This window comes from Hyperoodon ampullatus (genome assembly GCF_949752795.1).
Source record: "Hyperoodon ampullatus genome assembly, chromosome: 8".
NCBI lineage: Eukaryota > Metazoa > Chordata > Mammalia > Artiodactyla > Ziphiidae > Hyperoodon > Hyperoodon ampullatus.
Window position 1 is genome coordinate 51,755,623 of NC_136921.1, and position 16,425 is coordinate 51,772,047.

At 34.7% G+C, this 16,425-nt stretch overlaps 1 protein-coding gene across 4 annotated transcripts in view; it reads left to right on the forward strand.

Annotated features, from left to right (window-relative positions):
- Nucleotides 1–16,425, forward strand: part of NCKAP1 (NCK associated protein 1) — a gene marked incomplete at its 5' end in the record, with an annotated part of 96,165 nt that overhangs the window by 57,531 nt on the left and 22,209 nt on the right. For all 4 annotated transcript variants that reach the window (XM_079710828.1, XM_079710830.1, XM_079710827.1 and 1 more), the window contains 8 exons: nt 3,947–4,092; nt 6,185–6,317; nt 10,728–10,847; nt 11,490–11,629; nt 12,491–12,622; nt 14,934–15,152; nt 15,341–15,471; nt 15,702–15,799. In XM_079710828.1, the coding sequence (XP_079566954.1) occupies nt 3,947–4,092; nt 6,185–6,317; nt 10,728–10,847; nt 11,490–11,629; nt 12,491–12,622; nt 14,934–15,152; nt 15,341–15,471; nt 15,702–15,799 (1,119 nt within the window). The remainder of the gene's footprint in view (nt 1–3,946; nt 4,093–6,184; nt 6,318–10,727; nt 10,848–11,489; nt 11,630–12,490; nt 12,623–14,933; nt 15,153–15,340; nt 15,472–15,701; nt 15,800–16,425) is intronic.

Sequence of the window (16,425 nt, forward strand, 5' to 3'; positions counted from 1 at the left end):
AGGAATGAAAATAGAAGTGGAATTACTCTGCCAAAGGATATACACATCAAACATTTTAAAAGTCATTGTCACAAAGTTTGAACTGCTTTCAGTCTCTTACTCTTAGTTTGTGGGAGTGCCTAAACCAACATTTAGGTTCAGAGAATTTTAGAGATTTAGATGCATTTCAAATTTACCCTTATTAAATACTTCCAGGACTCTTAAACTTATTCATTTGAAAAATTTACTTGAGAATTTTACCTTTGTCCAGTGCAATCATACAGCAGAATATAAAGCATTTGAGTGAGCATTAGAGATATAGAATTGATATATCCCTCTGTGAGATTTTTAAATTTTACTTAGCTTATAAATGCAACATTGTAATGACATTGCTATCTCTCTTCACGTAGTCTTCCTTCTTTGTTTACCTCTGTATCCAAATTTCTTTTTTTTCTTTTTTTTTTGCGGTACGCGGGCCTCTCACTGTTGTGGCCTCTCCCGTTGCGGAGCACAGGCTCCGGACGTGCAGGCTCAGCGGCCATGGCTCACGGGCCTAGCTGCTCCGCGGCATGTGGGACCTTCCCGGACCGGGGCACGAACCCGTGTCCCCTGCATCGGCAGGCAGACTCTCAACCACCGCGCTACCAGGGAAGCCCAAATTTCTTCTTTTTATAAGGACGCTGATCATATTGGATTAGGGTCCACTTTAATGACCTCATTTTAACTTGATTACCTCTATAAAGACTCTACATTCTGAGGTATTAGGGATTATAATTTGGGGGGACATAATTCAACCCGTAACATTGCTCTTAACCAGGATTGTGACATGCAGTCACTCAACCCCTTTCTATTGCATAATAGATTCTTATTTTTTAGTGATAATAGGTCAGAATATACCAAGGAAGGAAATAATGGGACATAAAACTAAGCCAGAGAAGTCTTAACTAGGAAAAGGGGGCAGAAGTGCGAGGTGGGTGGCAGTGTCCAGAATCTAGGAGGTTTGCAGAGATTATTAAGAGGAGGTCAACAGTGAGGGTTCTAAGACTACAGCCTAGACCATAGGATGCAGGAGATAAAATATTGACAGTAGTATCATATAATCTGTAGAAGAGTACAAATCCTCTGGGTATTTTATAAATCTGGCTATGAAGACAAGGCATAAAACATGAAAAATTAAATAGCAGTTTAAAAATCTAAAAGCTTAAGTTGAAATATGCCACCGACAGAGTATGATTAACAATTAATTATAGTTTTCTTAGGAAGGAGAAAGTTTTTTTCAAGTTCGAATTGCTAGTAATGGCTTTATAGAGAAAGCAACGTTTTAACCCAGACATTGAAAGATAGGTAGAATTTGAATAGGAAAATAGCTTACATAGGAAAGGGCAAGTAAAGAAACTTTTTAGTGTAAAGTATTACTACAAGAAGGAAAATATCAATATCTTCACAAAAGATATGAATGATCTGAGTTTGATCAGTGATCTGGTAGAAGGACAAGAGTTATTAGGTATAAACATATGGCCAGAGAGAGATGTCCTGAGCTCTATAGATATCACTTCTTGAGTAGAGCAGGGCTAGAAGGATAAGCATTTGGGGGAATGTTATAATATGCTTTGTGCCTTCACTGGAGTCTTTGTAGTCTTAAAAGAAGAGTTCTCCTTCTCTATATGTATTCTCTGCCATTTTTTTCTGCTTCCTAAGGCATCTCATTCCACTGTGTCTCATTATTCCCTTAAGCATCTTCAGTCACTCTTTCATTTAGCTTCTTCTCTTCTGCCTTCTAATTTACTTGGGTTGTTCAAACCTTAGACTTTTATTTAAACCAATTCTTTTTTAGTAATGTATGTTTCTTCTTCCATTGTTGTCAGGCATTTCAAATGAGTGTTTTAAATCAAATTATCTCATTTTGTCACCATCTATTTCATCTGAATTTATTTTCACAGTGATATTTTAATTCAGAATTTTTAAAATGAGGCTCAGTTAATGGAAGTCGTTGTTGAACTCATGGCCACTACTGGTTTCTCTTTATACTTTAAATCTGATGAAAGGTAAATTAAACTTCCGTTAGACTTAGTTTGTGATGAATGTCCAGAATATATCTTGCCATTAGATTATTGCCATCATATTCCTCATTCTCTCCCCTTTACTGGCAGACACAAACAACAAAATATAAAACTCTGCTTTGTGATGTGCCAGCCTCAGTGAATGGTAATTTCCTCCATGTAGAAGCTGAGATCTCCCATTGTAGAAGCTGAGGTTTGATTTTTATCCTACTTAAAAGGCAATAATTATTTAGTCTCTTAATGTTTCATGGGTACTAGCAGAAGACATAGGGGTCTTGGATCAGAAACAAAGGACTTAATTCACTGCGCAGGAAGTAGCATGAACATCAGTATATATACATCATTTTTCCCTTGCTTCCGTGTCTCATGTGGGTAGTACAGGGAGACCCAGATGAATGCTTTGCATTGGTCATGTCTTGCAGCTAAGGAGGACTGAGTTTGAGGAACCCTCTGTTTTGTCATCAACAGTAAGCATACTTGCTCTTTGTTACAGAGGGACACATTTCTTTATTTCTCAAGTTTGGTAGATGCAAATATAACCCCCAGAAATGGCCTGGATAGTGAGTGGTCTGGGCCTTGCGTTTTTGACATATCCAGCAGGGCGTGTAGGCACATATATGAGATTTATGAAAGAATGTCTCCCTAAAGCCAGAACCCTGGCCATCATCCATAATTCTCTGTTGCCCATCACATCTAGTCATTCCCAGATTAAACACTTTTGAACTGTACGACCCTAGAGCATAGCGTAATCCTGTCTGGATTATTGCCACCACTTCCTCCTAACAGATCTCTGCCTCCTGTTCCCTTTCTGCCCACCTCTCTCTGTTTCCCCTTCCACAAAGAATAATCTTTCTAAACAATAATTAGCCATCACACAGAACCTTCGGTGGTTCAACAAAAAGTTTAAATTCTTTAACATGGTATTCAAGGGTCTGCAGGATCTGGTTGAATCTCTTCTTTCACCATTTCCTTTCTCTTCTTTGCACTCTAACCACAGCCATAGTGAGAGGTGTTTTGTTCTGTAGGCACCCCTCCTATTCTTGTTCTTCACCCTTCTGAAATGTCCACCATCTGTGGGCAGGTTTCGCTTTCTGTGAGTTGGTACCTCTTTAGTGGAATTTCTTTCCCTCACAGCCTACCCTGATGGTTTCGGTTAAGACCTATTGCCTTTTTGGTCAACTTACACTAATTTTACCATCTTCACAGTGGTTTTCTAGAATCCATCAGTTAATACAGTGTGTTATGTTATCCAGTTTTTAATGGTTCAGTATAATCTAAAACCTCCCTGAATCAACATGTGCAATACCTACTTTCATCTTATTGTTTCCTATATATGTTTTCTCTTGAAATAGATTGAAAACCTCTTTTGGTAGGGACACCGTGACAGTTCATTGTTTTATACTTTTGATGTTGTAACTTCACTTATTTTGGGCATTCAAGATGAATGACCCATGTATTAGATTCTGTTTTATGGACAGTATTTCAGTTTATTTAAAGAAATTCTTTTTTTTTTTTTTTTTTTGTGGTACGCGGGCCTCTCACCGCCATGGCCTCTCCCGCCGCGGAGCACAGGCTCCGGACACACAGGCCCAGCAGCCATGGCTCACGGGCCCCACCGCCCTGCGGCATGTGGGATCCTCCCAGACCGGGGCACGAACCCACGTCCCCTGCATCGGCAGGCGGACTCCCAACCACTGCGCCACCAGGGAAGCCCCTTAAAGAAATTCTTGATAGGAATTTCAAGTTTGGGTCCCTGTAGACAATTTTTAAAAGGCAATGTTGCTCATAGTAAACTTTAAGTATTTTTCAGTAGTGGGTGTTTTTCTTTTTTTCTTTCCCCCCGTAGACTTGGTCTATACCTAAAGTCATTACCTAAACTACTTTTGTTTTTTGCTTTACTTTTACAGGCATATACTAGTGTCTCTAAGGCTTCACTTAGTCTTTCAGATCACAGAGAACTTGGAAAGATGATGAATACAATAATTTTTCACACAAAAATGGTAGATTCCTTGGTGGAAATGTTGGTGGAAACATCAGATCTCTCCATATTTTGGTATGTTGTAATTTTCTTTAAATCAGAATTTGAAATTTTTATTATCCAAAGGTATATTTCTTGATTATTTTATGTTAGTGTGGTGCTTAATACAGTTCAGTAATAGACTCTTAAGAATAAATGGAATAGTGGGCAACTTGCCAATAAAATGAAGTTTACCAAGTTGGGATTTTATATCTATTTTTCTCTATAAGAGCAACTCTTACTGATGTGAATTTATTTTTTACACTTTCTTTGAGGAGGTGAAAACAGTCACTTCAGATTGTGTCATTAGACTAAAGGAAAAAAGTTTTGGATTTGGGTTAAATAGAGCAAACATTGGAAATTAAATAGCACATAATTTCACTCTGCAGTATTAATTTAGACATTAATATTATGATGATGTGGTGACTATTCCCTCCATTGTGCTCCACTCTCCTTTGCTTCTTTCATTTAGCTCTTTTGTTATACTTAGTACTTTACAACTCTTTTTCTCCCCCACATAATATGGTTCTTTTTAAAATTTATTTATTTATTTTTGGCTGCATTGGGTCTTTGTTGCTGTGCGTGGGCTTCCTCTAGTTGGGGAGAGCAGGGGCTACTCTTCGTTATGGTGCGTGGGCTTTCCATTGTGGTGGCTTCTCTTGTTGCAGAGCACGTGCTCTAGGTGCACGGGCTTCAGTAGTTGTGGCACACGGGCTCAGTAGTTGTGGCGCATGGGCTCAGTAGTTGTGGCGCATGGGCTTTGTTGCTCTGCAGCATGTGGGATCCTCCCAGATCAGGGCTCGAACCCGTGTCCCCAGCATTGGCAGGCAGATTCATAACCACTGCGCCACCAGGGAAGCCCCATAATATGGTTCTTGAAGAAGGTCATGTTTTTGTTTCCTTAATGTCTAATATAGTAGGTACTTAATAAATATCTAAATGAATAAGTGAGCTTGATTGTAATAAAATTAATAAACAGTGGTGTCAGGACTCAAACTTAAGTATTCTTACTCCAGAGCTGTACAGTAACAACTCTGTTTCTGCTTCCTGACCTTTTTTCCTTTAGGGAAGCTGATAGGAATAGTCTAGTAGATCCCTTTAATTCTAAAATGCTGAGATAGTCTCAGTAGATAGTGATAGTAGTTTCTTTGTATTGAATAGAGATCATTATGAAAAGCTTCTCGTTGCTTTTATTTTTGGGGAAAAAAACAATCTACACTGATTTTTGCAGTTTGTAGTATGGCTTTAATTAGCAGTGTTACAGGAGAAATCCAAATCGCCAGGCGGGGAAGACATAGGGATCTCTTAATGCAACTCATGAAACACAATTATCACATAACAAGTTTGTAAGAATTTTAAGGATTATTTGGAACCCTATCCTATTGTCTGACCCAAAGGCTACCTTGGAAAGAAAATGGACCATTTTACGTTCAGGTATTTTTGAGGTACAGAAAGGTTCCTATTGCAAAAGAAGGATACAGCAATCAGAAATTCCTCTTCTCTTTCTTGGAAATAAAGGCACTTTGAATAATGTTTAAAATTTGCAAATTTTCAGTCATTTAATTAATTTTTATCCATATTTTCTCTTAACCACATTCTTACTTTGTCATATCCAAGATAAAGACATGTTTACGACTTCTGTTTGTCTTCATTATTCCAAGATGTACTATATTTTATCACCTCACATTCTTTTAGATTTAACATCTCTTAAATCCGGAAGCAATTTAAAATTGATGGTGTGTCATTGTTTAATTGACAATGTTTTTCTTTCTTAGTGGTACATAAAATAATGGTGTTTCTTACAATTGATAGTGACTTAGCTTTGATAAAATTTGATGATGTAAGATTTGAATGTCATAATTCATATGCCATAGATATGGTTTATCTTCTCTTTAATTTTTTTATTTAAAATGTGTTAATGTTATATAAATAATATTTTTATTACTCCGAAATGATGATTGGTGTGTAAGAGATAACTCTTTGGAAAAATAACTTTTCTCTTCCTAAGAGAATAAATGCTACAGTTGGTAATTTTTACTCACTTGAATCAAATTAAATTAATTATAAAGTACTGTTTCATAAAATTTTAACTATAAAAATTGTGATTCTAATTTTTGTTTCCTTATAGTTTTTATAGTCGTGCTTTTGAGAAGATGTTTCAGCAATGTTTGGAGTTACCCTCTCAGTCAAGATACTCAATTGCATTCCCACTACTTTGCACTCATTTTATGAGTTGCACACATGAACTGTGTCCAGAAGAGGTAATTTCAGAGTAGTATTGTGATTTATATGGTATGCAGAATAAACTACTCCAAACATAAAGCTGACCGAATGTTCACAAAGACTCACAAAGTCCTACTTATCTAATCTAGCTGCCCACTTAATGCATCTCTATGCAGAATCAGAAGAGTGCTTGAATAGATATATGATATAGACATGTATTTGAATAATCAGATAAATATACATCCATGTTTATAAGAACATATCATAAAGTCACTTGGAATTACCTTTATTAAAATAAATAGAGTCAGGTATTAATATTTATGGTAAAGTTATATAGTGATTGATTTTTGAATGCTTAGTTTTCCTCTGAAACGCTCACTGAAAAGACTTGAAAATTGGAGAGATTACTGACTAAACATAAACATTTCAAAGAAGAATTTCACTGACTTGTCAATATAATAGATACAGTAAGCAAAATCCAGATTTGCTGGTATTTGTAATATATTCACATACAGGCACACACAGTTACTGAGTAATTGAACTACTTAAGTTTTACAGATACCAAGTATCTATCAAAAATGTACTCTCAGTATTTCTTCTAATCTTGCAAGAAGAAATATCACTTTGTATGGTAAGAATATATATTAAAATTAAATAGTATTTTAAAAAATAATTTAACTTAGTGTTGAATCCCTTTACTTAGAGCTGCAGAACGTGTCGAAAAGAAACTTAACGAATAGCAGCATTATTATTACCTTTAAGCATTAAGTAGTATCTGTTGCAGATTGTTTTTCAACATTCCATTGGAAGCAAACTCAGACAGAAATTAGCCTGCAGGAAGTTTATTAGGGAGTGCTTTTAGGATTAATACCTGTGAGGATATAATACCACCAGTTTTAATAGATTTGTAGATTTTTTACAATTAAAAGATTTTTTCCCCCAATCGTGACACCTAAGATATACTGTCAGTTTTTCCTCACCATCATCCTTCCTATTAATTACCCATCAAGTCCTCTTAATTTTATTTGTGTGGTATATTGTAGTTCAGCTTTTCACTGTTTTTCATCTGTACTGCTAAATAATTTTTCTTCCTTCAATATCTGCCTTAAAGACTAACACAATGCCACCAGAGTGCCTCTTTCCTTCTTAAAGAGCCATCAGTGGTTCTCCATTGCATATGGAGAAAGTAAAAATTTCTTAGGCATTTAAAATCCTCAACAATTTGATCTCTACCCCCATTCTTCTTTTTTTCTTTTGTTTTTTTGTCTTTAAGAAAAAAAAATATATAAACATAAAAATGTCATTTTAAGTATTTTAAAATGTATAGTTCAGTGACATTAATTACCTTTACAGTGTTGTGCAGCCTCACCACTGTTCATTTCTAAAACTTTCATCACCCCAACCAGAGACTCTGTATACCCTTAAGCAATAACTCCCCATCCTTCAGCGTTCCATTGGAATGGTATACTCCAGTCTGCTTTCTGTCTCTATGAATTTGCCTCTTCTAGAGAGTTCATATAAGTGGAATCATACCATGTTTGTCCCTTTGTGTCTGGCCTATTTCATTTAGCATACTGTTTCAAGGCTCATCCGTGTTATAGATATATCAGAACTTTCTTTTTATGAATGATAATAATCCGTTGTATGTATATATCACATTTCGTTTATCCACGATATACTCACAGTCTTCTACTTTCCACTCCCTACTGTGACTATCCCACCTTAGGTAAACTGTACTAATTTACTAGTCTACTTTTTGGCATCTTAGAGGCTTTTTCCTCATACATAAAATTCATTTCACTACACCTCTACCTGTCGTACTCTTACTTTTTCTTCAGTGATCAGCTTAAATCCACCTCCAAAAAGATTTTCAGTATTTCTCCAGTTAAAATTTGTCCCTCCTTAACCATATTTTCATACCACTTTCATCATTATTTTATCTAGCGTCCTCTAACCCATATCATTTAATGTTTCTACCTCATTTTTTTGGTAAAGTTATGGTTCCTTAATGGGGTAAGACTCAATTCTTACCAAAAAATTATAACAGGTAATTAATAGTGTGTTTATATTTATATAGAGCCATAAAATTTATACAGCATTTCTTATCTTTTGTTGCATTTGATTATTACAACAAAGTAACAGCATAGTCAGAACTACTGATAATTTCTGGTGGACTGATCCCTATATTCATATAGCTAGTAAGTGGTACTCTTCTGTTTTTCATTTAGCTAACTTGTAAAGCCTGTTATATTCCAGCTGTGCCTTCTTAAACCTGTGATTGAAAGGATGCAAAGACACAGTCTTTACCCTAGACATATCCGTGATCTGATGATCTGTGTTGTGGTAGAAATATACATGGGGCACTCTGGGAACATTGAGGGAATTCACCTAAGGGTGATGAGGTAATTCACCTAAGGATGAGGAAAGAGTAAGTTGGTGTGCACAGTTAATAGTTCTCAGTGCAGCCTTGCTTTGTAATTTTAGTTTTAGCCATTCATCTCATTTAGATCAGAAAGGTCATAGAAAAGGCCTCTAGAACAACTTCTTAATTCTGAGCCTTTATTTTAAGCTGTAATACTTACAGTGAATTTGAAGAAAGATGGTACCTTTTGAACTAGATTTGAAATTCACACCCTTCTGGGTCAGCAGGATTCCCAGATAATGGTAGCCAGTACTAATGAGAAACTAATTATCGTGTTGCTATAACTGTACCATCCAGTAGAGTAGTTCACTCATCTTTTCGAGTTTCATTGTTTAAAAATCTTCCATATGCTAATGTCTCCTAAATCTATATCTGCAGCCCACACCTTTCCCTTCGAGTTAGATTTTCTCTATATCCTGCTGCAACTTAGGTATTTTTAGCCATCTGAAGTGTAACATGCCCAGAATAGAATTATTGATTTTCCACATCTACCCCAACTTGAAGCCTTTCTGTTTTTAGCTCTGCCTTTATATATGTATATATATTCAAACTCCTGCCTCTTCTCACCCTTGAACAAGCCACATCATCTTTTGCCTGGATGATTGTTATTGTCTCCTAAGTGGTCTCTTTGCTTCTGCTATTATCCTCTGTTCTCAGCACAGAGCCAGAGTTAAGAAATCTTAGTTGTTTTCCTTCCAGTCTTAGCATTTTTGAGCCATTGAAGGGAAGTAGTGAAATCAGATCTGTATTTTAAATAAGTTAGTCTAGTAAGTTTGAAGCAATGCTAGTTCAGAGTTCTTTTTTTCAGGAAGAAGGGATAGCAAGGGATGTTTTATCTTTCAGGAGTCAGAATTTGGTTAAATAAAACGCAAATGTTTATAATTTGAAATTTTTCCTTAAATAAAGTGAACCATTATTTAATTGTATCTGGTCTGTAGATCCCTTTAGGTTTTGCTTCCTATTCAAGTTTTAAAGGGAATTTAAAATACATTATAAGGTGGCATGGTACATCTAGGAACAGTTATTTTACATGTTTAAGTATTTTTATATTCTTTTATATTATCTTACATTTATTTCAGCATAGAAATAATGTTTGTAATGACTGCATATGTTTGTTGTATTATTATGGAAGATCAGGGAAGGAAAACTTATAAAAATCTGTCTCCAGAAACTAACACAACATTTTAAATCAACTATACTCCAATAAAAATTTTTTAAAAAGCTGTCTCTTTGTAAGTATTACAACTGTATAGTGCAAAGTTGTACAGCATTATATACTCAACATTCCAGTTACCATTGACAAGAAAATCCCATTAAACTATTGCAACACCCACCAAAACCAAAATGATACAGAATTCTGTAGGCTAGAGATAGATTGATTTGAGTGAGTGTATGTATCTACATATACGTATATAATCTCCCAAACATTAGATATAATGTTCTTTTTTCCCCTGTTGTGTTCAGAAAATGCATTCATGGTCAGCTTTTTTTTTTCTCTTCTGGGATGGGGAGTTTGATTTTAGAGAGTTGAATGCCTTGTGAATTTGTTTTACTGAGTTGATATCTAATGATTTTATTTAAATATTTTAACATTTCTTTTCTGTTTATACACTACAAAATTCTGTGTTTTCAAGGTTTTTGTATATAATCAGGTGAGATCAGAAAATATAACTCTAAATCTGATCTTTCGTATTGTGTGTTTGATATTTTAGTATTTAAGAACTGGATATAGGACATTGGAATTTGAAAATTAATAGTTTTTCATGTTAAGGAAGACACTGATCCTTTCAGATTCCTTGCAATCATAATTGTGTAATCACCAGGTACTTATTTTATGTCAGTTGTGTGCAAATACAATACGGTAGGTTAGTTGTTAAGAGAGATAAAAGAAATCTATAACATCTCCCATCCTCGCTCCTTATTGTAGAATAGATTTGAACCTTATTTTCCATGTTTATTTAAAAAGTGTTTTAATTCAAAGTACTTTCTTATAATTTTTATTATTGTTACTATTTTGCTTTAACAGAGACATCATATTGGAGATCGCAGTCTTTCCTTATGTAATATGTTCCTCGATGAAATGGCCAAACAAGCTAGAAATCTCATCACTGATATTTGCACGGAACAGTGTACGCTTAGTGACCAGGTGATAATTTAAATGTTTCCTTACAGATAGGAAAATTGTATAGGAAGGCAAGAAAATGATCTCTTAGCTAGTTTTTTTCCATTTTTTAATTTTATTCTCACACTCCCAGTAAATCTCATTACCTCATGTTGTGAAGCTCCATTATTAGGTTTTTTAAAAATTCCCTCTGTCCTTAGGATTACAGTTTAAAATTAAGCTTCTAGCTTGGCATTCAAGTCCCTTCCTAAGGTAGCTCAAACCACTCTACCCTGTACTTTATACTCCACTACCTAGTCATTCTAACTAGATTCTGAACACATCATGTCCTATCATAGTCTTGGTCTTCATAGGCCATTTTCCTTTCAGTAGAATGTTCTTTCTTATTCCTCATTTGCCTGGTATTTTTTAACTTGTCCTTTAACTGTAGCTTTGATATAACTACCTCTATGAAGTGTTTCTTCACACCAGATTTACCTGTTTCTGTTTTTCACCAAGCTGAGTGGGCTCTCCAAGCTGGCTAGGTAAACTCTACATCTCACCTATTACCTCTCTTCTTAGTGCTAGCATATTTGCCACATAGTCTGGATTTAGCTAAGGTTTGTTTCAGTAGTTAATGTTTTCAAAGTAATTGGTTTGTATGATTTCATTTCTTTTTAAATTTAGTTGCTGCCCAAGCATTGTGCCAAAACCATCAGTCAAGCAGTGAATAAGAAGTCAAAAAAACAGACTGGTAAGAAAGGGGAACCTGAAAGGGAAAAACCAGGAGTTGAGAGCATGAGGAAAAACAGGCTGGTAGTGACCAAGTAAGCCATCCACTATTATTGTATCTTGTTGTTACAGGTAGAGGAGATTTTTTTCATTTTTTGTATGGCATTAGTACTGAGGAAATGCTGGTAATTGTAAATTCTTCATTTCCCAGTTGTTAATTTTTTTGACCTTTGTGAACTTGATTAGCCAGTAAGTGCTTATTTCATCTCAAAATACATATTTTGGATTTTTGAAGAAAATACATGTAATAGATGTCATTTGTCTTTACGTGTTGAATATTGAAGGCCAAGAATCTATCTAAAAATTTGGGGGGTATACTATAAGCAGTCTGTAATTTTCAGTTTATTTAAAATCAGATGTCTGACACTATCTTGGCATCTTGTCATATATTAGAAAATACTTGATGTCCTTTTTTTTTAATGGGTATATTAGACTAGATAGCATTCAGTGCTGTTTGTTTGTAGGGGAGGTATAGATGAGCAATAATAGGTGAATACTTTTTGTCTAAAGTAAATTTCCTACTTCCTTGCTTCCTATGTTGAGCAAGCTATTGGCCATTTTATAGACAGCTTTCTTCCTCCAGAACAGAAAGTACAGCAGGAGTTGGAAATAATTCTTTATGAGTGCAGAATAAGCTCTTTCTTGTATATTAAGTCAGTATAGTCACCATCTGAATGAAGAAACGAATGGTGCCATCTTTAGACAATTGCTCTCAAAGGTTAGTGATACCCTTAGAGATTCTGAACTTCTCAGTTCAGATCTTAAGAGAGAAAAAATCGACTTTGCAGTTATTATTCCCAAATAAAGTCTGATATGTTTATAAAATTAATTTTGTATTGCTGTGATGAAATGCTAAAAAATTTTTTTTTATTTACTGTTTAATAATATTTTTTCAGCCTTGATAAATTGCACACTGCACTTTCTGAGTTGTGTTTCTCTATAAATTATGTACCAAACATGGTGGTTTGGGAACATACCTTTACCCCACGAGAATATTTGACTTCTCATCTGGAAATCCGCTTTACTAAGTAAGAAAGAGTATAAACTGTTTTTGTTTATTGGTTTAGTTAATGTGTTCGTTATATTTTTCTTCATATCTATGCAATGTTTACTTTTATGAGGGAAAGCATTAGTAGAAATGGTATATAAATGGTATATAAATTAGTAGAAACGGTAGTATAAAAAATAATGAACTGGGAAGTATAAAGAATAGTGAACTGGGAATTACTTAAATTATCCAGATTCTTATCCCATATTTATTAACTAGTTGTAACACTGGACAAGCCAGTTAATCTCTGTGAGTCTTAACTTCCTTGTAAGAAAAAGGGAGAAGATTAGAGCAAATCAGTGTACTTCAGCGGGCAGGTGGCAACCCAGTAGGATCATGAAATCAGTTTAGAAGGTTGTAGTCAATATTTAAAGGAAGAAAGAAGAAGGAGGGAAGTAAAGAAGGAAAAAGAAATAGGAAAAAAAATCAGTGCATTGCATGTAGTAAGTAGAAATACTGCTTCATGAAACTGTTTATGTATGTGTGTACTGTGTTGTGTTGCTTAGATACGTATCTTATAGTGGATCACAGTCAAATGTGTGAAAACCTCAGGGTAGATGAACACTTAAGTCTTGTGAATTCCAACGTATGCTGTTATGCCAGTAGAATTCTAGACTCTTGAGGCGCTCAATTCTAATTTTATAAGTTACATATGTTTCTTGAAATGATATTTTATGTAACAAGTCAGAAATCTTTTAATTTTGTAAATATTGCTTCAGCCTTTTTCTAAAATTACATACTTATTTATTAAAGAAAATATTGATTCAACATGTTTTTCTTGAAGGCCTTAAGGCAATTTATGAAACAAAATTTTGCCAAAGGTTTTTCAAAAAGTTTGGCAAAAGGTTGTAGTCAGTAACATGTGTTGGTGCCATATGCATAACATTGTGTTTGTTAAGTACTATGAGTAGTAATGAAACGGTATAAAGCTTAGAGCTTTGACAATTATAGAACAAAGTAGAATATTTAAATGGGCAGTAAATTGAGTGTTAAGTCATCAGCTGAGAACAGTCCGGTGTTGAGCAAAGACTATCTTTTGCTCTTCTTTAGTAAGGTAGGCATCCTGAAAGTGAAACCCAGACTGCTCCAGTATTTAGACCAAAGGGACATTACGCCTTCTGGTATTTATTGCTCTCAACTGGGTGGGGTAGGGAGTGGTGGGTGGAAGGTAGGGTTTAGTTTACAGCTCCCTTGTTTTCCTTCTGTAAACAGTCTGGTCCATTAATCCACGGAGAAGCAGATGTTCTTTTTACCAAACATCTACTTAGTGATCAGGATCAAGGCAAAGCTATATAAACTTGTTTACCTGGGAAAGATTTTTATGCCAGGACAAATAGCTTGTGAGTATTAGTTTGATGATTTTTGCTGATCACTTGAGCACAATCTTAGGACTTAGGGGCTGTGTACAAGGATAGCAGTTTTTGTCTTGAGTTGTTCTTCTGGGACTGTTACTAGTGATGGGGTTCGTCTGGTGTCTTTAAGGATTCATCCTTACAAATACAAGTCTAAGATCTTTGTAAATCTAATGCTCAGGGAGTTTTAAAGAAGGTGGCTAATGTGGGAAAAGATAGTTTAGGAAAGTATTTTCAACATTTGTTTCCTTTTAGGCTTATACAGTTTCTTGGGATATAAACCAAACAGATCTGTGTTTTATATGGTGTGAGTGATTATTGTACAATAAAGCTTTTGTTGTTGCCATGCTTTGATTGTCATGCATTTTGTTGAGAGGTAGCACTAAGTCAGGCAGGTGTGGGGTCAAATCCTAGACCCACTACTTCCAAGCAAAGTGACCTTGAGCAGTTTACTTGAATTCTACACCTTAGTTGTTTTTTTTTTTCCCCCTCTATGCAATGGTGGTGATAACTGCATAGTAGGGTTATTAAATATGAAGATTGCAGGTAATATATATAAAGCCTAAAAAACTACTGGCACATAACAGTGCCAAAGGAATTCAGGCTATGGACTAAATAGTCCACTGTACTTGCTGGAGACAGCATATCATGTTAAAGGAATTTTTTAAACCTCTTTATTCTTAAATAATTTTTATTACTGATGCCCTTAGTATTTTTTTTTAATCACTTGCATTCCCATTTCATTATACCTTTTAGGTGTATATTCTTTTTTAAAGTTGTTTCTTTGGAAGATAAACATAGTAGTAATTTCATGAACTTGTAACAAAGTGTATTTAAAATTTCATTGCTTATTTAATATTAGAGATCAGTAGATTGAATGGCCTGTTTATATAGATACAACAATTAGAACTTTTTAATTCTTTTTTTAACCCCCCCCAGGTCAATTGTTGGAATGACTATGTATAATCAAGCCACACAGGAAATTGCAAAGCCATCAGAGCTTCTGACAAGTGTAAGAGCATATATGACTGTACTCCAGTCAATAGAAAACTATGTGCAAATTGATATTACAAGAGTATTTAATAATGTGCTTCTTCAACAAACACAACATTTAGACAGTCATGGAGAGCCAACAATTACAAGTCTGTACACAAATTGGTAAGGAACATATTTAGAAATTTGGAGTGATATAAAGTTTATTTGTAATGAATGCCTTCTGAAAGTTTTTTTTTAATTGATAATTGCTCATTCAAGTTATTAGTCAACTTTAAAATTATATGCAGTAATGTATACCATAATAAATTTTGAATTAATTTCTCCATTTGTAAATTTACTTTTCACCTTAGGTATCTGGAAACTTTGTTAAGACAAGTCAGCAATGGTCATATAGCTTATTTCCCTGCAATGAAAGCATTTGTGAACTTACCTACAGAAAATGAGTTAACATTTAACGCAGAGGAATATTCTGACATATCAGGTGAATAATACTCTGACATGTTTTAGAGAATGAAGAAAGCTTGATTCTTTTGGTTTTGATTCTGTTATGACTATTTTCATTCAACTATATGGATACATTGTATCTTAGACTTAGCTTTGTATTTGTGTTCTTATTTATTCTACTGACTTTTCTTAGGGTTTTCCATTAATAATTTGCTTCTTAAAATATTTGCTCTGTCAAAGTATAAAATTAATTCCATTTCCTTTCAGAAATGAGGTCGTTATCAGAACTCCTAGGCCCATATGGTATGAAGTTCCTAAGTGAAAGCCTTATGTGGCATATTTCGTCACAAGTTGCTGAACTTAAGGTAATATAGTCTTTATTGATTTTAGCTTTAAAACATTTCAAGAATATGAGCAGCAAGCCTAGAAGCCTCAGGGGACAAATTTCTCATCTTTAATTTACTTTCTTGTGTTCCTTTCAGTATGAGATAATAGAAGAATTATGGTCCAGTAATTTAGCTTTTGCCAACGATTTTTTATTTCAGACTGAATAAGCAGATGCTTCTAGAACTGTTTGTATTTTTAGTGCTTCTTTGCCATTTAATGTGGTGGGTTGAGTACTATGATGTGATAACAAAAACTAGTCTGTTCATATCTATGAGAATTCAAGATATCTGATGTCCTTAACAATGCTGCAAGGCCCCTAGAGGATCTGGCCTTCCACTTTTTCTCACCTTTTACACTCCTCCATCCTGGCTGGCCTACTTGCTATTGTGTCATCTCAAAATACTCTTCACTAAGATACTGTCTCAGCTTGTCTTCTCATAACATTCATGTATTTTCAATTATCAGAATATCCCTCCTTGAACACACTTAAAAATAGCAACCATTACTTTTTATTCTTTTTATCCAGCTTTATTTGTATTTTACTTGTGACCTTTCATGTCATGCATCTTATGTCACTCACTAGAATAAAAACTCAATTATAAAC